Genomic DNA, 24568 nt, shown 5'->3' with positions numbered 1-24568 from the left:
TCTCCTTTTTTTTTTTTTTTTTAAAGGACAATTTAATTTCAGTTCTGCTTGTTGATGCATGCTTTCACAATCTACGCACACACTGCGATTAACGAACTGAAGATCACTCAATGAAGATAACCAGCAGTAGTAAATTGGCACTGCATACATACAGTAGCACTGTGCTATGATGTCAGTGGGGCTACGTGGCTGTCTGTAATTTAAAATAGCCAGAACTCATTCCAGAATTTGAACAATAGCTATTATTTAGATTTTATAAAGTAAGAACTAACTTAAAATATTCATTTAATATCACCTTGTCGGATTTAAGCTGTTTCGTTTTACTAATTTGTGGGAACTTCCAAGGGTAAGCTTTTACCCAATTTGAACTCCTAATCATAGTTACGCTCCATCATCTGTAGCTTTAAAGGAAATTATTTGACTCCAAACTTTAAACTGAATATGGGACAATCAAGGTGACCAGGGGCTTTAGAGAGGGATAATCTTATTAAAGCAATCGATGACTGCTGATTCAAGGGAGGGGCAATGTATGATACTGTGCCAAGTCTGCAGAGGACGTGAGAATTATGGGCTGGGTAACATGCTTCTTTCAGCGAAAACTGCAACAGCTGTCTTGATCAGAATGGGTGTTTTACAGCAGTCGACAGCCCAGTTTTCCACTAGGACTCATGCTGCCAGCATAAAAATTGCATCTTTGACCGATAATAAGAAACATGGCTGCAACCACACCGACTTTTGCCCTGCGTGACAGAACGTAACCCTCTCATTCATTTAAATGACAAGTCTGGCAGTCCAGTGAGGGCAGAAATACAAACTACAGAAACTGGCGAATCATGGATTGTGATTTGGTGAGCATCTGCTGAATTGTTTAACCTCATACGAAGAGAGTTTTCCTACTGTTTAGCTCATGACTGTCACAACAAAAGCTAAAACGACTGCTGATCATTTTGCAGACATCTTTTGGTGTCTGATAAGCTTAAACCCCATGGGTCTATTACTCAGACTGGACTTCCTGGATCATGTGTCATGTCATGACACAATACAGGCCCCTGTTCTGTTTTAGTGTCAGGCTGTTACTGGCCATGCTAGCAGGTCTAAGAGTCTGTTGTTCTGTGTTAAATTCTACAGTATATCCTTCCATGCGTATAATGAAGCTGCTAAAATGCTCATGTTACACAGGTTAAGTGTTTACCATCCAATTTTAACGTCTAACTTATTGTGGTACATCCTCTATAAACGTCCACGGTAATAAATTAAGCAGACATTGCAGCATTTTATGAGAAAGCAGTAATTTCTGTTCCATTATTAGTGCTAAAGAAAGAGTCAGAGGATCGTCACACTCAGTAGGATTTATCCTCCAGGAACCATGAATGTCTACACAAAAACAGTCTACTGAATGGATTTAATAGGGGACCAACCGGCTCGGGGGAATATTACAGCTGTGAACCTTTGCTCTTGCCATTTACATCCATCATTATCGTGCCCTAAGCTGACACAGCAGGCAGGTTAAAGTTATCGGTTACAAATTGGTCACAGCTATTGGCAGCACCACGGCCAGGAGAGCCTCCATTAGAGAATGATAGCTTTTTACAAACACATGCCAATTATTTGCCGGTGGACTTCATAAATGGTACGCTGAAATTTTTTCAATAATAACAGTGCTTTTTAAAGTAACTGCTGCTTAATCATATTTTTAAGCGCTTTAAGAGTGCCAGTAAATCCTTACTGCCCTCAACAGTGGCCAGTATGTCGGGGGTTTGCAGCAGTGCGTGTGCGACACAATTAGATACATCCTCATGTTTGGGTGAAGAGCATTTCAGTGCTACAGTCGTGGAAAATGTCAGCGTACCCTACCCCCCTGTTGCCCCCACAGGTAGCATCAAAGAGTTCAGCCCTCCTCCTCCGTGGTATTTACAGCTGTTGTCTTTTCACTGCTTCGTCGCCCAGCTCGAATCCAAGTCTCATCACCTATCCCGAACTAACATGAGTCACATGAATCACGAATCAATGCACCTCTGGATTCAAGTCATTTCAACTCAGGGGGAGATAAAAAAAAAAAAAAAAGAAAAAAAAAAAGCCCTGGTCCAATTAGTGCAGTATGGTGCTAAAAGATCAGAACTGTAAGATTAAGCCAATAGTTGGGATTAAAAAGAATTCTCCACTTTACATTCTCTGAGAAACTGAAAAGAATAAAAATAACAATAAATAAATAAATGGAAAAGGGGAGGGGGGTGGAATAAAAAAATACTTTTCCTGGTAAAAGCACAGCATCATGTAGAAATAATCCTGAAATCCTAAATGGGATTTCACACCAGAAAGCCAATAACAAAATATTCAAAAGTTTAATCAGTATGAGACACCCATATGCCACTTGGCTGGATCACTGTCTCATAACTGTAAGCCTCATTAAGGCTCATTCAGCCTGTGTCCTTATGTCAGATGGGGCTTGTGAGCATTAGATGGACCCCAGCCCAAATCTTTCCCCCGATTATTTGGACAAGTCCTATAAGTGGAGGTCGGATGGCAAGCTCTTTCAAATCCTAATCAGTTCACCGATGAGACAAGATCTGATTCAGTTTAGCTAATATCCAACAAGACTTGGTACTGTGTCACCACAAGTGAGCAATCACAAAATCCACTTGTGATTAGATCTTCTCATTTGTTACAATGTGAACTAATTCTCTATACAACATAAAAATGTAGCTTGTATTGCACAGTATTTTTACAGTAGCTTAAACAAATCACATTAAAATTTCATTTTTATAGCAGCATTATGTACATTAACATAAGTGCCTACTTTAAAATTGAGACTATTCATTCATTGATTTTCTACCGCTTATCCGTTTCCAGGTCACTGGGGATGCTGGTGCCAATCCCAGCCCTGGACAGGTTGCCAGTCCATCGCAAGGCCAACACAAAGACAGACAGAGAGACAGACAGAGAGACACAATCACTCACACACACACACACACACACACACAGACCAACTAACAATTTAGAGTCAGATAACCTAAACATGATGCCTTTGGATGACGGGAGGAAACCCACGCAGACACGGGGAGAACATGCAAACTCTGCACAAAAAGGCCCCAGGCTGGGAATCAAACCCGCAAGCTAACCACTATACCACTGTGGTGCACATACAAATGAGATTACTATTATTATTATTATCAATTTTAACTTACCAAAACTAAAGTCAGGGTATTACTCCTATCCTAAATGGGAAATTGCTTTATCATTACATGTCATTGTAATGTGAGCAAACAGGTCCAAGTCAGCACAACAAGCTCTGAGTGAGGTAAGACCTGATTCACTTTTGCTCAGTGCTGTGTTGGACTCCATCGGAAATAAAACCTCCTTATTCTCACAGGTTAAAAAAAAAGACCTCAGCTAGTGCAGTAACAATCTCCAGGCACTTGCAGCTATGAGGAAAAGGTTACGAGCGCACAGCCTCTTTTTATGCTGTTTGTTCAAAGGCAGGCCACCTAAAAATGTCAACAGGAACGTTAAAGTATGATTTGAATTGAGGATTATTTTTTTACTTTTTCATTTGCTCATTTATTGAATTTTTTAAGAAAATAGGTGCACAAATTCTGAAGAAAAAAAAGGCAAGATGAAATAAACATGTTGTGGAATTGGAGGTTCATATAAGTATATCTGTTAATGCAATAACACTGTGCGCACTTTCAATCAACAGGAATACATATATCCAACAGATGAACACAACAATCAGTCATTGCAATAAAGCAGGTAAACAGTCCAAACACAGTGGCTGACAGGAGGGCGTGTTATGATATTGCATGTAAGAAGTGACCTCCATGCAAAAGCTTCATGTCCTCTCAAAGACTTAAAAAGTGACATTCAGTCATTATTTTCTCCAGCAACGACAAAACTTTTCAGTCACCTAAAATTAAGAAATGGAGGTTTTCATTTAACTATTTGCTTTTTATTTTTTATCTGGCGGGTGAAGGGCAGTGACAAACAGATGACGGGAACGCCAAGAGCGGACAGAAAAAGTGAGCAGAATTTCAATAAAGCGAGGCCATCTGTCTACATTAATTTTTATTGACTTTAATTCTTTGGATAGGCATTATTCGAAGTCACGGTTGCTATCACTCTTGTTTATTTTCATATATCAATTAGAGAACATAAAATTCAGATCCTGTGATTATCAATGTCATTCCCGGGGGGAGGGAATAAACTCTAGGAGCTTTATTACTAACTGCAGGCCACATGGCTGGATGTGCACCAAATGAAACTTCCTGCTATTGAGTGTCACACAGCATCTAGCAGAATATAGGATTCACTCTGAAGAGATGGAAATGATGGCAGCTCTTACAGAGGCCAGCACCCACCTCTGAACAGTCTGGATCAAGGTGTGCAGTAAGGTAAATTTGCATCCATTTCCTCTTCCTCATCTCTAATTTCTACTGCCAGTCTCATCATTCAGCCCTTTTCATCTCTTCTTTTTTCAAACCCATCTTTCATACTAAAACTGAATATTAATGTCTCATTCTTTCCCTCCCCCTTTCCGTCAGCCAGTTACAGTACCTCTACCTGCCTCTATCAAGCCTTTTCCACTTGTCCACTTCACTTAAATCCATCATTTATCTGAATTGTCATCATTACTTTTAGCCATATTCACTGTCTTTCTGATGAAATAAGTGATCAAACCCAGAGACTTCTAAAAAGGCTCGGACATTTACAAAGTTTGTGTCTGAACAGTGATCGAAAAGCTTCTTAGAAAGTGAAGTTGTTGTTTAATGTGCCAATGGCATTGGCTGTGTACTTCTGTTGTATCCCAGGCCGTGGCATCGAGAGCCTCATTGATGCATCATGGCATGACTTACATTTATTTGCTTTTCCAACTATCACGAGTTCAACCAAAAGCCTGAAACATGATAATGATGTATTGTAGACTAATTTATCATGACTTGGTTCTTCTCCTGCAGTTATGAAGACGAAGGTAACGGTTATGTCTTCACATCTTTGCCTCTCTAAAGTGTTGAGATTAGGATTCAGATATTTAAATGCTGTTTAGATATCTTAATTTTAATGGTTTAGGTTGGACATGTGTTTGGGGCACCATCACATTGAGGAAAGAAGAGATAAACTGTATTCTTAAAGAGATTATGTGAAGTGAATGGAATATTGCAACAGCCAACTTTTCAAGTATAAACAAAACATATTTTAGGGACTTACTTCTCTCCGCCTTGATGCCCAGCAGGTCTGTTTGATCTTCCACACCACTGCTGCCACCAGGAGCAGCGACAGAAAGCAACTGGAACAAAAGAAAGGAAATCATATCAAAGCAGGGCGACTTAATGTTTAATGGGAATCCATGAAAAAGCGGGCACAAAGATTCCTTGAAACCTCATAAGAATATATCAGTCCTCGGGTATGGACTCCTATAATTATAGGACATAATCCAACAGCCAAAATATTTCTACTTTATACTTAAATGTAATTCTGGGAAGCCAAAGCAGCAAAAGAATAAAAGGAATGAACAACTGTGTATTCTTTTATTTTCTTGACACACAACATTAAAGCACAATAGCGTCCTGCCTCGAAAAGAAAAGACAAAACATGGGAGATGATATAAAGAGGTAACATATCCATTTCTCAGTAGAGTGAATAGTTTGGCCGATTACTTCAATTAATAACCCAACAGTGAAATCATTAGTCAAGGGAGATTCAGCAAGGCCAGAATACTACTGGAAGAGAAAAATATGACCGATTGAGAGCTTCCACTTCATTATCCTGGTGACAGATGAGAATGTGAAGATTCAGAGATAATCCGCATTTTTTGGGGGGCTTGTCGGAGCAACAAGTGAATTTCATCCACCTGAGTTGGGAATGTTTCCGAAGGGATGTATTTATGTTTTAGTTACCCATTATATCTATAGATAGTTCTGTGCCACATGCATCGTCAGTGAGACAAAATAAAAGGCTTTAACTCGGTCGATTAAGAAAAGTTGGAATGAAATAATAATACACTCGTGAAAAAAAATCTTTTTTTAATTAGTTTCTCCTCACAGTGAAGGAAGGTAACATGACTCTGCTCCTGATGCACAGGAACAGCGTCCTGGAAGAGGAAAATGTACTGTAATATGACCAATGAGCCCTTGTCTTTTGGGACATGCCATGGCCAGCCTGTTCCAATGAGCACATCTCACCAGAGGCACATGACTAGCTCTGATTTCACAGACCCGTGTGTTTGATCTTTTAAACTTGAGAAGGCTCTCAGGTCGCCAGCCACACCTGCTAGATCCAATGGCCAGGATCTTTGAAGAAGGCGATAACGCCTTTGAAGAACATGATAACACTTGGAAAATAAAACTTCTCATACCTGATTGAAGCAAAGTGGAGGTGACAAGGTAAAAAAAAAAAAACATAAGAGGAATTGTGGGATTAAAGTGTGGAGGGATGGGAACCTCCTGTGCCTCAAACGACAATTTACTTTGGAGGTACCAAAGCAGGGAAACCTTTTCTTTTTTTTTTTTTTCCCTGGATGTGATTTTCACGTGGCTTTCATCGTGTTTATTTTGGATGATAAAGAAACTCAAGTCCCCTTTGCAGTTTCCTCTGCTATTGGTAATAAAAGAACTTCTGTGGTTTGTGAAGGACAAAAATAAAACGAACAAGCAGATGCTGTGGAGTTTCCTGCAAGTAGTTACCGATATTACAGATTAGTTGTAAGGTTGGAAACTCTTCACCAAACAGTCACAATCATAAACCAATGCGTTACAACACATTCAAATCAGTTCCCTGTAAAACAAACAAAGTGAACTTCTTGAGTATTCAGACGGAAAATAAAACCAACAACCAAAATACCAAGATACATTTTAAGAGTTCAGTTTGACCTTCCCTAATAATTTCATGACTAAAGCGGGAGATGAATAGAGTGTGGATGCACATTCCCTAAAAGGCTGCTTCCACATAATGGTGTGAACCCATTTGAATAACTTGCAGGAATATCAATATATAGAAATATATTACGCACACACACCCAATGTCATGACAGGAAGTAAGGAGATTTTTTTTAATTGGTATAAATTAGACCGTGGGGTTTGTAGGTTAGTATAGAACAGTTTCCAATTAGAGCTTCAGCAGCATTTATTCAGAGCACATGAAACAATCATAATCCAACTAAAATTATAATTTAGGCGGACTGTGCAATTAATTATTGCTCATGAAGAAACTAAGATGAGGAAGCTATGTGAAGAAGAGGGAAAACACTTGGTGCCTGAAAGGCATGTAGTGAAAAAGGTGAACCGATGTTTGAATAAGCTCAAAGGAAAAAACTGAGCCTGTTCCCAGTCATGCCATCTTTTTTTTTTTTTTTACCCTCCATGCTCTCTCTATCTCTCACACACAAGGAGGTCTGGAGACCCTGTGGGGTGGTTTGACATTTTGTCATCAGGCTCATTATGTTTCTTGCAGGTTCATCCCTTCTCAAACCTCCCACACACAACTGCTACCAATAGCACCCCCCCCAAGTTTACGGGTCAGTGAGAACTGGAACTGGAAGGATGCATACAAAGAAAATTTGTATAATCTGCACAGCAATTGCAAAGACAAAAGAACCAAATAGAAAATACAAAGTATGCTAATCAAAACAGATGCATAAAATTAGAGAAAAAGACACAAAGTGTGTCACAAAAACATACAATTCATTTTCTTTGGATTTTGGAAGTATTAAATCAATCAGAACAAAATCAAATCTGAGAAACAGGAATTGCTCTAAAAAGCAATGTTTTGTGAAAATAATACTAATGCCAATTTCCAGGAGACAAACAAAACTTGGTCCTTTATTTTGTTCTGTTTTTGTGTCATGACCCCAGACAAAATGGTTTCGTGTGCAACAGATGCAAGCAGCTGTAACACCATGGAGATAAAATAAGCACCATCCGTCTCCTCTTTCCTTCCAAGAATTCCTGAATTTGGCTTTTCAACTGTAATTTGATCAGATGGAGGCCAACGATAACCAATTGTGTGACAGCTTCTTGGAAAAGTTATTGTTGACTGGGCAATGATGGGCAGGTGCCTTGGGCAAATAGTGTCTTCAGTTCCCTCCCTGACACCTACACAGATAATATGCGAGTCCATCAGCTACTCTGGGCAGCACACCTTGAAATGAGATGAACCCACACAGTCACACAGATACGCATGCGCCGCCGTGACTTATGTCAGTGCTAAGTATGAAAATGATTGTCTCCACCGGTGCCTGGATGATTAAAAACAACTCACAGCGAGGGAGACATTTGTGCTCATGTCTCCGATTTGAATTGGCACCAGATTCAAAAGGTGCTATTCATGCAAAAAGCCCTATTCATGACTCACTTTACAGCTTCTTGCATGAATAGCACTTTGGGTTATGACACTTTAATAATTACTATGATGCTCAACCCTTTATTTCTTACCTACTTAGATCTCATTGAATGTAGCGAAGGGCAAGTCAAAACACACACACAAAAAAAAGCTATTTGGAAACAGAATTTTAACATCAAGTCTACACAATATTTAAAAATAACTACACTAAGCTAAAGTTAAAAATTGCTGCCCAAGACACTTTGGTATGGATCAGAGGTGCTTACAGCAGCAGGCAGCTTTGTGAGGTGACTCACTTCAAAAGGAGAGGTGACCATTTGAAGCTTTTCAAGTTTGCCTATATCAAAACTAAAGCATCCATTTTGTAATTATACTCACATCTTCTAAATTTACACATGTTTTGCTGTGCTTTGGGACAACTCAAGTGACTCATTTGAAACATTTCAATGAGAAAAGGTTTCCATCACTGCTCTCAGGGTGGGGGGGGGATAAAAAAAAAAATCATTAAGCACCCTCATAGCTTGATCACCCTCGCCTTCTCTGTAGATGGCATTAGCAGAGCAATATGCACCTACTTAAATGGTTACTTTCAGTTCATCTGCTACTTGTAAAAAAAAAAAGAAAAAAGAAAAAAGAAAAGAAAAAAAAAGGATAGAAATCATTTCCTTGAAGAAGCATTTACGTATAGTCTGGTTAAAAGAACAGATCCAACAGACTGAAGTAATTTAATAAGCCTGTAGAAACCAGAGCAGAGACTGGCTCAAATTCAGGAGAATACCTCTCACCTACAGGACACTTGGTTTTTTATTTTAGTGTGTAAATTTCATTCATTTATTCATTCCTCTTCTACTGATTATCCGCTCCTGGGTCGCAGGGGTGCTGGAGCCAATCCCAGCTCACACTGGGTGAAGGCAGGGTACACCCTGGACAGGTCGCCAGTCCATCAGAGGGCCAACACACAGAGAAAGACAGAGACCAACAACCACTCACACTCAGACCTACGGACCAGTTAACCCAAACATGATGTCTGGCAGTGGGAGGAAATCCGGAGTAGCCGAAGGAAACCCACGCAGGCACAGGGAGAACATGCAGACTCTGCACAGAAAGCACTCAGGCCAGCAACAGCGCTAACCACTATGCTGCCACGCTGCCCTGTGTGTATATCTCTGTTGTATAAATATTATAATGACTTACCTGAAAAATGTCACAAAGAATTGGACGAGGTCCATGATGCTGTTGTGTTGGGAGAAGGCAATCTATTTGAGAGAAAGATAAGACAATTACGTCTTAGCAGGGTTAAAAACTCATATTACATTGGAATATCGGGACAAGAATGCCTATGAGGTTAAATAAAATCTACCATTAACAATTATTTCATTTTAGGAGGTGTGTCAGAAGGTGAACATGTCTGTTGCCAGGTCAAGTCTGCTGAGTGGACCTGTTAAAAGGTGAATAGAGCTTCTGCGGATAGAGAAAAGTGAACGGGTGAAACATGGCAGAAAACTTCCTGCTGGTATGCCTGTTTCAAAGATCTAAACCAATATAATAAAATAATCTGATACAGAGCAGTTTATAGGTAATCTCCATTTGGAGCCCTATAGTCTTGAGTCTGTATGTGTCAGACTACATCTGAAATGTAGTAACAGGGCCAGTAAATATAATTTACCTTCATAAAAAGATCGCAGCGATCAGAGATGCTTCTGGCAACTAAATCATGTCTGATGGGCCACATCATTGTGACAAGTCATTATCTACTGCACTGTACTGAAGGCACTCTGCCCCGAAAGCCCTGAGACACACAAACATCATCTGCCAAGGTATTGAGTCCTCTGGTTGCATGATGGGTTGGACGATGGCACACTAACTGTGCATTTGGAGGTGGATTATTTGCATCGCTATTACTTTGTACAACAATGAAGCAAAAAATAATAATAATTAATAAGAGTTCATCTTATCACAGGTCAGAGTTCTTCTTCTATCATTGACTTTCTTTGAATCAGTGATCTGAAATGAAATGCTCACTGACATGGCAGGTACGGCTCATAAGCACACATTGCACAGATGTTTTGCTGCCGTTTTAATAGGTGGGGCCGCTCTATTTAGCACTGGCAGTCCTGCTTTTTACTTTGGATAGGGTCAAGGCAATACGTTTGGGGTCAATTTAATTTCAATTCATCAATCTCAGCCAATCGATGACATCATTTCAGACTGGTCCTCTATTGCAAGTGGACCTACATTACATTGAAAAGTGTTTTGGATAGCAACTATGCTGACACATGACGATGTCACACTGCTCTTTATTAACTTTGTCGACAATTAAAGGCATATTTTAACCACTTTGTCCATTTTCCTTGTGTCATAAAGGCAACCAAGGAAAGACAGAAGTCCTTATCCTGTTAGAGGCTGCTTGCTTTAATGGGGTCAGTCCGTAATAAATAAGTGTCTGTGGGCCGGCAGACCTAATTGAAACCTATTACTGGACTACCTCCACAGATGGACTGACCCCTCGCATTTTATTACCCCGGCATAGTCCACTTTCTGCGACATGAAATAGAGGAACAGAACAAATATGAAAATCAATACATTTCAGTGGTTTAATTAGCAAAAGGGGTATTTTCTATTATTGTTAGCAATGACAACTATATCTTTCACTTTTTTTTTTTAAGCACACGGCTTTTCCTTCTTGCTTCATCACGCAGAACTGAATAAATCAAATTGTTATAATATTGTTTACTTTTTAGAAATGTACAAGTTAATAACGAATCAAGGCGTCAGTTTGTTTTTAAGAATTAAAACTGCAGGAATTAAAGCACTTTACTTGTGTTCAAATCTTCCATGAAATGTCTCTCTGTCCAACACTATTTCAAATTGAATCTACTTTACATTGCTAGACAGCAAACTGCACTGAAGCATATCCAAAAGAATCTGTTGCAGTTACAGTGCTAAAATTCAAATTCTAAATGTTTTGAGACTGTCATAATTATTTCAGTTTTTAATGATTACTAAACTGAAGTGATGTTTCTCTAGCACCCTTTTATTTCAACGCATGGGAGTTTTTAGGACTGTTTAATTGGTGTTTTCTGGCAAATCTACAAAAAACAGAAAATGCCAAATATTTTTTATTGTATTATATTTAAGTCCTTTCCACCACATTAAAGCCTCCGTCTCAATTGAGAGGAAGGTCTGGAAAAGGTTAAACTGTGCCTGTTGAAAAACAGGTACACGCATATGCACACCAAACATCGGCCATTAAATCTGTAATTAAAATATAGTGCACTTGAAATCACCCTGAGCAAGCTTAGCTCCCTTTATATGATAAAGCCAGGACTTTTTCTTAACAAATAGAATCTTTTTTTCCCCCCCAGTGAACACACACACGGTGCACATGTGACAAATCTGAGACATTAAACACAAGAGAGAAAGGATTAGATCACTGTGTGATCTGCTTCATATGAGCCCTTACCTGGATCTTGATGGGCCATGAGAAGTTACTGACGTACACATAAAAGGTAATGTTAGGGTTGCTTCTGAAGGTGAACTTCTCACAGGAGAAGCTGTCTCTGTATTCCTTGATGTTAGTTTTGGACACAATGGGTACTTCCTCTCCAGAGATGGTTCCAGCTGTTGGGACACAAAGTTCACCTTCAGCACACTGTTATTTGGTGCTAACCTACATACAGAAATGATGCGGGAGCGGCGGCAAGAAGTAATTATGAATCCATTAATGGGTTTTTCAAACCATTTAGACAGGAAAGCGCTCATGACCAATTATTATAATGTCTGAAAAGCATTATATCTTTTTGGTTGACCTAAACCAGAGTGGCGCTTTATTGTGTAATTATACAGGCTGTCCATATTTTATTGTTAAATGGACAAAGATGTGGGAGAAAAACACAGCCCAAAGGAGGAGCTGAAATGTTGCTGTTCACAGGTCAAGACTGAGTCACATAATTGTCATTTGAATTCATATCGCTATTACTTAATGCATTTATAGTATATTTGACAACATAATGTTAAGCCCATAGGTCAGATTTAGACTGCAAGGAGGGATCAACAATTTATTTTAGAAATGTATGAGTCCATTCAATTCATGAATAGAGTGTTATTTCTTGATGAGTATTGCAATGGCTGCAATCGCTTTTATATTTGATGACAAGCTTTCAAAATTGATGACATTTTCTATCAATGCAAATCAACGTGTTACATTTAAGAGTAAAGTTTGTTAATACACAATTTATAATACCCATCCTGAAGAAAAAAAACAAAAAACAAAAAAATTCCATTGCATTTCAAAGAAAAACCCTTGAAAAGAAAAGTCTATTTTCCATCTATCTTAATGTTTAAAGTCATTTCTTATTCCTTCCTGTCAGTAGTTCCTCAACATTGACATTCCAACCCACAACTCTGAAACAAAAGAACTGAAAATGAGAGCTTGAGTGTGGCTACGTGAGCACGTTTATCTTAATTGAAATCACCCCCCGCCCCGTACATCTCCACAGCCCTTCCCCCACCCAAAGGCGTTTCACGCTCTTGTCGATTGAGAAGAGGCTCTTGCTCCTGAGACAGAATATCTTGTGCGGGCAAAAAGGGGTCCCAGCTTCAAATATTAATGACGATGCACAGAAAAGGTTAAAGGTGGCGACAGGCGGGGGGTGGGGTAACGTGTTTTACTTTTTGGAAAATGTCAGCATTGCATGGATGGAGAAAGTGGCAGGTGACAAGGAAAGGAGGCCAAGAGATAAACAGTGGCAGTCGACAACTGTGGTGTCCTTGGGCGTCTTTCCTCAGGGGACCTATAATATCCACTCAACAGTGACACAGAACTCACTACCCAGAGAGGATGCATTATTGTTCCCGTCATGTCTGTTATACCTAATGAGTAAATGATTAATAAAGAATAAAAAACAAGACAGAAAAAAGCCATCGCAAATTTTCTGCATTAGAAACTAAATTTTTGAAGCCTGGATGAATAGAAATATGTGATTATATTTGCAATTTTGACATTGATAAGGATAGATAAGAATATCTAATTTTCCTGAGTTTGTGTTTGACCTGTCTGCAGAATTAGCCCTGAGTGAATGAAAATGACAGCTTAATGATGCTTGTATGAAATGGGGTGCATGTTATTTTTTGCAGGAGGGGCAAATTATGCAGTGGGATTGTGCATCTGCGCGTCCTCTAAAATTTTTAATATCTGCTTTGCTGACCTTCCAATAGCAAAATAAAAATGTTGTTGGCATTAATTGGTCCAAACAGGATTTCATCCTCAATAAGAAACTTTTGCAAATCCTAAAACCTTTGACTTGAATCTTATATAAAATGTTCTGTTGCTCATTTATTTACTTTTGGCAAGTCCTTTACAAAAGTACATTATGGATTTTTCATTTCTCATGTTTCTTTTGAAGTTTCAGGAAATACATCAAATTTTATGGGAGCAAAGCCCTTTTCATCAATATATTTGTGGACAACACATATTTTCCTTGGTATTTCTACAATACATCCATTAAAACAGTTAAATCATAAAAGTACCTGTTGATCCCACAGACCAGGTGATGTTGAGGTTGAAGTTGTTGGATGCATTAATGGACATGTCCAAGTTCTTGTTTGCCTTTTGATAAAAAAAAAAAAACAAACAAACAAACAAACAAACAAACAACACAACATGAATTACATGAACAACTAATTATGCTAAAAAAAATAAATAAAAAGACATGGTATGAGGTTTGAAAGCTTTCAGGAAATGTTGAACATTATGCAACTTGTTTTATCCTCTTGTATAAATTTGGCAGAAACTCAATGATCAGTCAATAATCATTGCCTTTAAAGATAGGTAGATATTTATTAGATATATTATTACATATATAGATATTTATCTCTTTAAAATAAGAGGTGAAGATTTGTGATGTTGCTGCCTCCGTTACCAGACAGAGGTTTGATTTCTGAAATAGTTACCTGCTCGGGCGAGGCCATAAAGTTGATGGCAGTGTAGTGATTGTCATCTTCCTGGATCAGACTGAAGGTGAACTGGTAGTCGATCAAGAGATTGTCTGTTTAGAAAAATCAGACAGGAAAGTCTTACATCTTTCCAAAGGTGCAACTATGCAGCTTACATAAGAAAGGACACCAATTTTGTGAGGAATAAACACAATCTCTGCCGTCAGCGGTGGCTTACAATGCTAAAGACCAACAAGACAGCAGAAAAACAAAGATTTATGCTGTGTGATGTAATCTGAAGAAACTTCCAAGCAATAATCTTATTGATAGAGACAAGAGAAATCAAACTGACTGCCATGCATGTTATTAACATCAAGCAGAGGACAAGTTGGAAAATCTGACCCTGACAGTAAGCAGAAAGTCACAAGTCAATTCACTCTTTTCGCGAGATAATGTGCAAAAGTCAAGACTTGACAGCACATGTGGTCGAGTGGTTACTGGGCATGCCATGTTATATCCAAAAATATTTAGATCAAAATAAATGGAGATAGATAGATATATATATATCGATCCAAAACATTTATGGAGATAGATAGATATATCACAAACATACTAGAGAACATTACAATGAGTGGATCATGTTAATCCAATCCTGTGGGCTTTTAGGTGGTGTGAAGAGCGTCATGGTTACAAAAGTACATGACGGAGCTCAAGAGAAAGTCCCAACAATGTGCAGAGGTTAAAAAGAGCTCCAGGGTTTTAGTTCCCTGTCTCTTTTCCTCACTGAGCCCAGTGTCAGGCGATGGCATTTCAAAAAGGGACAAAACCTTGGCAGAGGTTCTGTTGTCAGTAGCAGAGTGTTGAAAGGCAGATAACAAATCAGTAAGTACTGCCGCACCGTGAAGGACACCACATCATGCAAATAAACACTCCAAGCACAAACACCAGCATGTACACTACACACAGGAGAGCAGGAACAGATGTGCGACCACTCGACACTGGCTGTCAAATTCATCAATTTTTTTTTCCCTTTCAATTTCATAATGAAGCTTTTTGCATCACTCTCTCTGATTCGTTCTTCCTCTTACTTAAACTGCCATTAAGTCAACTTTCTAAATGAATGAATGTGTAGGTGGGTGGTTGAGTGAGTGAGCAGACAAGTGGAGAGTTTTTTACTCCTCCGTCTCCTTGATTAGCTCCATCACTCAATCCTTCTGATGCGCTTGACATTTTCACGACAAGTCATTCTGTCACCGAACAAGCGCCCCTGGTGCCAAGTGCTAAAATGCTCCATCTGCCCTGAGCGGAAAGAGTGCAAGCGGAAAAGCGGAGAGAAAGAAAGTAAAGCAGGGAGAGAATAGCCAAGAATAATCAAGGCAATGTGCGACTGTCTGCATGTGTGTTAATATGAGCTGTCCAGTGGAGAATTACTCACAGTAACAGGTTCCTCTGAGTGGATTGCCAAGGTAACGGTTTTCTGAGTCACATCTGCAGTGAAGAAAACAGAGGACAAAACAAGATGAAGACGAGTGCTAACAGATTGAGAGCAAGAATGCCTCTTATCAGGAGCGGTGGATGCCAAGTGCAAGCGCATTAGCTCCTGCTGTTGGCGCCTCATCAAGTCTCTTACTACTGACAAAGAGGAAATAATCTGATAGTTCGTAAGAGTTAATTAGATTTTTTTTTTAAGTTTTGTTTATCAAAACAACACGGTGATGTGCAACAAACTTTACTTACCACCTGATTGCAGAACACAACTAAATGCAATGTAGTAAATTTATTCACTTGAAATCCTTAGAGCAAACAACACAATTTGTATAAAATATAATCCCAAATTGAGATGTGAAAGCCAAATCAAGAATAACCACCGATCAGGCCAAGTAATTTGAAAATGCTGGCTAAAATAAGAATTGAAAAAAATATAGTTTGAGAGATATAGTTAGTAAGTCAGGAATGCAAATAAGGTTTAACAAAGCAGCCCAAGGTGAGTTTAACTTTGTTTATTTGGTCGGACATTCAGGATTCAGACTTGATAATCTGAGCTCAGACTTGTTTACCTCTGATGGGGGGAAAAAAAACTGTGCTGTTACTTTTGATTTTCCCTTCAATCCAATAAGATTAGGAATAACCCAGTCCTGAAGTAGATTTCAGCTATCAAAATCATTCACAAAAATGGTGACAGCTAAATATTTACATTTGAAAAGGAACTAAAGCTTTAATGCTCTGAGTTAAATAAGATTGAGATCCATTTTAAAAGGCCTCAAAAAGACATGCACATGTGAAGAATGGACAATTACAAGGCTCCTTTGTTGTTAGTTCACGAACACTAAATACTTCTACGTGAGCACTGTCAAAGATGGCAAGAGCAAAAACACACCCTTGATGATTACCAAAATAAAAGCCCAGACTTACAGATTTTCCATCCACACTAAAAGGTTTGGCCTTATTTTCAATTGTCATTTTATTTCAGTAGCTGTATCAATATATGCCTAAAGTGACACCCGACGACTTGTTTTTCATTTGTGCTTGGTAAACAGAAAGACAAAGGATTTCTTAGCTACTGTCAGGTCATGCAGTTTGCACAACAGCAGCACACACAATTTTCACACATCAGTGATGCTGTGGCATAACAGCCAAAATGGTCTGACTTTTAAATGAAGTGCTGCCAAACAAAATTATTTGTTAACATCATCTGTGTGTGTGTGTATATATATCATATCAGGCTCATAGCTTTCCAAAAGACTGTAATGAGGAGGAACATATGGCAGTGTTCATTGGGAGCGGCGCTCTTCATCTCCTTTTAAATGCATCTCCCTACTTTGTCTCTCAAGCTTTGATGCATTTTAAATGTCTACGATTCACTCTGAACTCAATCACTGCTGTGCTTTACTTTGTCTGATAAACAGGGCGAGTTTAAAAAAAAAAAAAAAAAAAAATCACAGATAAGACCTGCATAAAGTGAGAGATGACAGAGAAATTCAAAGACTGGATATCTAGGATCACATTTAGATTTTGTTTCAGTTTTTTTAATCTCGCAAACGACCAGCTGAACTTGATTTCAAAGCTGTCAAGGAGTCAGGGAGGACACTGAGCGATGGAGGGAACAGAGGAGATACGAACACCACTGAGGAGGAGGTGGCGTTTAGTGACGCTGCAGTGATGGAGTGCTGACTGGGTCTCTAAAAATAATGCTTTGGTTTTTTTGAGGCAGTATGGATTCATGAGACTGTTGGGACCGTGTCTATTAATATGAGTACTATGCAAAAAAAAAAAAAATATATATATATATAAATATGACCAAACACACACACGTACACCAAAAAAAGCTTCCTTACTGGAGATGCTGGCTTCTCCTTTGTCAGAGTAAATGCATCCTTTGACAATATTAACATGGATTTTGATGTTATATATCTAAGCAGCAAATCCTGGAGGACAAGCATCAATCAAATGGGTGGAGGACACGGAGCTGCGGTAGAGCCAGCTCCACTGCTCTCACTGTTAAGGTTAAACAGGGGAGGACACGCTCTTTTACCACAGTGCAAAGGACGGAGGACATGCGTCGCCACAGGCTTTTGAACATTACAGAACATCCCTCCTAGGGCGTTTTCAGCCGCCTGGCATTTACAGAAAGCAAAAAAACGCATGCTCCCACATACTCCTCATAAAGTGTGTAATGCAACTCGTCTAGCTTGTATCTTAATTTAATCTACACCTACATGCACGTGTGCACTCATCTAACTCTCAGGCAATAGCCCTGCACTGTATCTTAATTTGATCAACATTCAACTTGAACCTTTGTCTCTGCCTGTTCACACGCTGTGATTTAACAGGCAAAACACACGCACAGGGAGGAGAAATTTGCTCTGAACCTTTACAATGTCCTTCACACATAAGAAAGCTGGAGCCTGCACACTTATACACAGTCTCCAAGCTTGACTCTGTTACCGCCAGCACAAGAAGAGTGCTGAATAATGTGTGTTTACAAATGAGCACTAAAATAAGAAATATTTCCCTCGCCGCTCATTTGACTCATCACTGTAACGCAGCGTGGATCTCATCAATTGTTTTCAAAAAACAATTCTATTCTGCACCGATGCACCCTTCACTTCATTACAGCAGCTATTATTCTGGGGTCTTAATGGCATCGGTGGCTGTGGTGCATGCCTGTGTGAGAGTCAACATGTGTGTACTTTTGTGCAGAGTATTGAAAGCAGATGCTCATGTGCAGAGGTATTTATTTAGTGGTTATTGCTTGGAATGGTGCAAGTGAGTGGCTGACAGGAGCTGGGCGAGACACTGATAACATGTAATGAGATACCGGAAATTGCACTACAAGAATGGACCAACAAACACCCCACCCCAAATGTTCAGTCAGAGCATACGCACACTAATTGGATTATACCTTCAAAAAAAGTGATTACTCAATAAATACATCTTGATCTTGTGTTTGAAGCCAGCCCTAATATACGTGAAAGTGAATAACAATCTAAAAAGAGTGTACATTAACACAGAGTGGTCTAATTTGCTGATTAAATTTTAAGATAATAATCAGTAATCACCTGAACCTTCCAAAAGCTGGCTCCTGAGCTGGATGTGCACCCACCCCCCTCCCTTTAAATGGCAGATGATGATTGGCCCTGCTGGTCCCTGATTTTGCAGGGTGGAAAATGAGTCGTTTGAATCAACTGTTAGCCACCTGCTATCTGGGTGTTGCTCCTCACTGCACCGTACTGTGCTTTTTCCCATCTGGGAGCCGAATATAACGTGAATTTTGTTGCAATTGTCATTTATGTATTGTCAAAGTCAACAGGACTCACAGGGAGAAGAGTTCTTATTCTGAGCACTTTCCTTGAATGAGTTTCATTACAGGTGATGCTCTGTCTTTGTCTGTTCCAACAGGTTGGTTGTCACAGCTCAGCATAAATACCAAGTCATTGTTCTGCAAGCTCATTTTAGTTTTTTTGAAACAATAATTGGAGTAGAAGGTGGAGCTGAGTGGGAGTGAGGGGTGGGAAGTAAACTGGTAGCCACACCCTAAGGCATAGCCTGCTTTATTGTCTAAGTTCATAACTGAAAAGATTTGCACCTTTTCACATGAAATTAGACTTGCTGGGAGACAAACTAGTGGTTGAGACCATAAACTGAATAGGAACACCTTTATTGACCTGATAAATACAAGTGAGAAATTGAGTGATTTCCTCAAATACTTCTATAAGACTTGGCCATTAGATGTAGGTTTAAAAGCATTGGCTTCACTTTTCAGCTCACTGTCTACATCCAGCTTTGTGTGAAATCTAATGTGTAACAGGTATTTTTGTCTTTGCTGATAAAAAAAAAAAAAAAAAAAGATACTGGGGATATACTGAAAAATGTGAAAGATTATACCAAGTTGTAATTAATATAAATATATCACCGGCTAATAATTTACCTCTGCACACCATCTGAACAGATGATTTACATAAATTACATGATGACGAACAAGTTTATCCACGTGACCATATGTAAACTGTGTATATATGGAATCTGTATGTTTTTTTACAGCGAGTCCTGTACATGTGAAGGCTGTGAAAACAAACGTACCCCTGGAAAAATAAATACCATCTCTCTCGCCAGCTTAACAATTTAAACAGTGCTGACACAGCATATATTTTTTTTTGCTTGTAACTTTATTTTGCATGCAACACTTGATGGGTTGGTTTACGCCTAATCATGATGAATTCTCAAAAGCTCTTAAAAATGGGTTTAACATAAGGCTATTGAAAGGGATTATGAAAAAAGAAAGGAGAAAACTCCTTGTTTTGCTTTGCATAAGCAGGAAAAGGTTGATGCGTAAAGGCAAAGAAGAAAACGCTACTAGCTAGTTACCATGGATGTAATAATAATAGTAATAATAATAATAATAATAATAATAATAATAATAATTCATAATTTAATCTCTATAATAGTTTTAAGGTTGTCATGACCACTGAGTATTTACTTTTGCTGATTTTGCTTTGACATTGTGGTCAGCAAGAAGACACAAGAAGACTATATTTTTTACTTTTAATTAGATTTTATATTTAAATTTGTGAAACTATACAAGTAAGGGCCAAAAACTGAGCACAGTGTTTCGAGACATTTTGATGACATGCAATTTCAGAGACAAAGAGGGGGAGGCAAAACCCTGCCACCGTGCGTGGGAGCGCGCCATCTTTGTGCTCATGGTTGCCAGTGACCCCTGCATACCTCGTCCTGCATTAGGGGTATTAAAAACATCAGTGCCCATTCTGCTTACATCTAGAAAAGCAGGCAGCTAAGTGGAGATTGGTCCTCCTACGCAAAGGGAATCCACAGCATCAGCAGAAATGATCCTGGAGATTCTGTCCAGTGTCAACCAATAGTTCTCCTTTTGTTTCACCGCAGAACCATTACAGCATGCAAGTGTCCACAAGAGAAGAACAAAGTGACTCTCGGCTTTTAGGTGGTTTATGCATGAGAGGCACGAGCACAGATCTCTAAGTGTCATGTCAATTTTGTTTTCTGCATGAACTGTGACCTCCTACTATACGACTCCAGCTGTAACTGGAACAGAAATGGTTGCTCAAGGTCAGAATATGATGTTTCAAATTATGATCAAGCTTTCTTTCCATTTTATGTAAATAATCAGCTTTTGACAGCACTCCAATGGCAATGAAATAAATTGCTCTAATGAAAAACTAAAATTAACAATACAGCCTGATCTGCCTTGGGGGGTACCTAGACCATTATCCCTCCACTAGCATTGATAGGTTATTACTATATATTACTAAATGATAGAAAATAGACTCCTCTGGGTTGCCATACATGAAAATATATTGCAATTCTTCCAAGTCTTGTTAAATGAAATGAAAACTTTCTTGAATGCGTATTTATCCATTTTAAAATCTGCAGGATGAAATTATTAGAATCTTACTTTTTAGAATCACAGAACCTATACTCATGTGTTTTCAGTTCACAGCTTATCAGGAGCAGCACACAACACCTTCCCACTTGTCAGACTGGGTCTCCCATAAAATAACCACCAGCGTTATCAGGGCTACATCCCATGAGATTACTGACCCTGGTGAGAGGGTGTATTTCTTGTTTGACTTGTCTTTGGCAGAACTGAACTTTTGGAAACAGAGTGCGAAGATGTTGATCTGACTAACAATTAAAAGCTACAGGACGAAATGTCGATTCAGAATAACAACATGATTGTTGAAATGTGTAACCATTTAAAACACTAGAAGGTATTTCTGTTTTCTCATGCACATAGATATGTGTGTGTGTGTGTGTGTGTGTGTGTGTGTGTGTGTGTGAGAGAGAGAGAGAGAGAGAGCATATGGTTGAGTACTCACAGCTGGCACTGGTCTCCTTTGATTCCCTTGGTGGTGCAGAAGCATTTGCCAGTTAACACCTGGCACACACTTGCATGACCATTACACTTACATGCTGGAAGGGGTAGAGGAACACAGATGGGAAAGAAGATGGGCGAGACAAACAGAGGATGAGGAGCAAGAGGGAACAGGGGGATAGACATCGCTGATTAGCATTACAGATAGCAAAATATGTGGATAAAGGATTGTTTATCCTTGTGTAAAAGCACTTTCAACCTCAGTCTAAAGCTTTGCATTCAGGTGACGTGAGGGCAATGGTTAATAGTTGTTTCACCCTCCAAATTTAGCCTTACTATGTTGCCAGCATGTCTTCTGCCTTTCTGAACACACTGATGAAATTGATATTGGCCAGTGTAACTTGGTAAACAAGTGCACTTCCCAAAAGATTGGCTGAACTTCAGAAAATCTGTTTCACAATGGAGAAAAAAGTGGCATCCATTGAGGTTAGTATTGGCACGACAAAAAAAGCTGACCTACTCCTCTCAGTTGGCTATATACCTTAAAGCACTGACAAGCTGTAATAACTTTCATTCCCCTTCCCCCTCCTAAGAACATTTCAGACTTTGGTATATATGAATATTTCAGTTGACAGGGCTGCTTTTAACTGGTCGTTGTAGCACTTTTCTCCTGCATTTCTTGTTATTGGCAGCTGGTGCTTACGGGGATTCAATTTTACTACTTGTAAATTACACCAAACTAACACACATAATGATACAAAAGCTTTGGAATGATAGAATTGATACATATTTACTTAAATGTATAGAAGAAAGCAATTTCAAGTCATTTCATCCACAAGCTCTGAAAGAATGAGAAGAATATTCCCTTCAGAGAGGCTCATCTGTGGTTTCACTTTTCACTTTAAGTGATGGTACCTGAGACCATAAAGTTAATAAAATGCCTGCGTTACAGACTCTGTGTGTGTGTGTGCGTGTGTGTGTGTCTGCATGTCTAACAATTCAAACAATAGCAACCATGTAATTTCTCAGGAATGCTATTAGTGTTTCTTAACGTAGAAGTAAGGTTTATCACCTGTCTCTAATCAAGCTGAGATTTATTGAATGAAAAAGTTACAGTTAACACTTAAATTCAATCATTTCATATTTGACTTAACGTCCATTCCTGTGCTACATCAACACCACTTCTCCACATTATATTCAGCAAGCATTGTCTGCTTTTTGCTTTGAAAATAGGAATGCTGTATGAATCATGGGTTGCAGCCACTTGAGTAAATTTATTCTGCATCGAGCAGATGCAGATAAAAAAATGAATCCACCTCATCTGCAATTCAAAAGCCAAAGCATTTTTATACCAGAAGAAAAGGTACGTATCAACCTGAAAATCAGTGAAATTTATATGAGTTTATTAAAAAAATTGCTAAAGCAGATCTGTGTGAACATGCCTGCTTCATGTACATCTCCAGAAATCAAGCAGCATGACAAATGTACACCCTTTTATCCTACAAAGCTGTGCCTTATGGATGAAAAACCACAGTAATATGAGAGTTGAGTATTTGACCTTCAGGTTTACCTGCAGTTCTCACAGTGTACCACACACTCACAACACTCACTTCAGTGTCAGGCAAACACAAATAACCTTGACATTTCACTGCCATTGACTCTAACAACCAAAAATTTAGCAAACAGGGAGAAAACATGTAGTCTGCCTTTGGTTAAACCACAATAACAACAAATAGTTGTATTAATCAAACAAGGCAGACAAATTGCTCTCTAGTTTTGATCAATACACAGCAGTGCCCTCTTTTGGTTGTGATGGTGTACTCCTGCAGGTTTATCATAAACTAATTAGAATTCAATAAATAGAAGATTCTCTTTGAAGAGCTAAAACAGTATTTACACAAAGTAGTTAAACTAGTAGTTTGAAAACTAAATAAATGAGAATTTATGGGGTAATATGAGTTATTTAAGCTATTTGTTTATATTTGTTGATCCGGTTGTTATACAGATGACCAGAGAAAAAGGTTAAAGAGGTTTTAGGGTTGAAAGACAGCAGTTGACTGCGTTGCCAAAACAAAAACAAGGAAACCTATTATACTGCGTGTGTGCAGAATTAGTAATTTCTGTAGCGATGCAGTACTCACCCTGGCATTTGCCGCCATTGGTTGGGTCTCCATGGTAACCGGGCATGCAGGTCTGGCAGTGAGGACCGGTGGTGAGGTTACGGCACTGCTCACAGACACTGCCGTTTACGCATGTGCTGTGGCCGTTACACTGACATGCTGTGGGAGAAACAGAAAGTCGGTCCTCAACTTTCTGCAAGTGCCTCTTCAAAAGATATTTTTTGTAATGAGAAAAAATGTATATTCAGTTTAAGATCTTGGCACATTTAACCACTCGGGGCTACTGCAGGTACTACATCCTTATTGAAGGTTATAATGCAGAGCTAATATGAGGAAAAACTAACATGACTTTTTAACATCAGTCACTTCATCTGTCTGCCAGTCACATAGGCACCAGTTCCACAGAGTGATTTCAGAATATTCTGTGTCTTAGTCACACAATCATTTTGATCATCTTCCCTGTAGCTAATAAACAGGGAGGAGTTGAAACCAGCCAACACAACATGAACTCAGGCTTGTTGTGACTGCTTTTCCAGAAAATCAACAGCACCATTAGAGCTGTCAGTAACTTGTGTCTACAAGGCCAAATTGTATTTAATTATTATTTAATCAGACTGGCCTTTTAAAATATTTTAATGGCTTCAACTTTTAATTGACTTACATCTGTGTGTTCCATTGAAATTTACAAATTGCACATCTAATGGAAAATGATACAAAAATAGGAAGTGTTCATTTTATGTAAGAGTGAGGCTTTGTTTATGTTGATTTTAGCACTGAGCTTTTAGACACTGTTGCAGTTAATTCCACCTTTGACATTAAACACAATCCTCCA

At 38.9% G+C, this 24568-nt stretch overlaps 1 protein-coding gene across 1 annotated transcript in view; it reads right to left on the bottom strand.

Annotated features, from left to right (window-relative positions):
- Positions 1-24568, bottom strand: part of atrnl1b (attractin-like 1b) — a 55215-nt gene that overhangs the window by 10788 nt on the left and 19859 nt on the right. The window contains exons 19-26 of the mRNA XM_029527850.1: positions 23758-23895; positions 21621-21714; positions 15701-15753; positions 14284-14378; positions 13861-13939; positions 11795-11952; positions 9526-9587; positions 5203-5281 (exon numbers count right to left, since the gene is read on the bottom strand). Coding sequence (XP_029383710.1) covers positions 5203-5281; positions 9526-9587; positions 11795-11952; positions 13861-13939; positions 14284-14378; positions 15701-15753; positions 21621-21714; positions 23758-23895 — 758 coding nt within the window. The remainder of the gene's footprint in view (positions 1-5202; positions 5282-9525; positions 9588-11794; positions 11953-13860; positions 13940-14283; positions 14379-15700; positions 15754-21620; positions 21715-23757; positions 23896-24568) is intronic.

Source organism: Echeneis naucrates, chromosome 19 (genome assembly GCF_900963305.1).
Source record: "Echeneis naucrates chromosome 19, fEcheNa1.1, whole genome shotgun sequence".
Lineage (NCBI taxonomy): Eukaryota > Metazoa > Chordata > Actinopteri > Carangiformes > Echeneidae > Echeneis > Echeneis naucrates.
The sequence above is the reverse complement of the archived record's forward strand: the minus strand, read 5'-3'. Positions and strand labels throughout refer to the sequence as shown.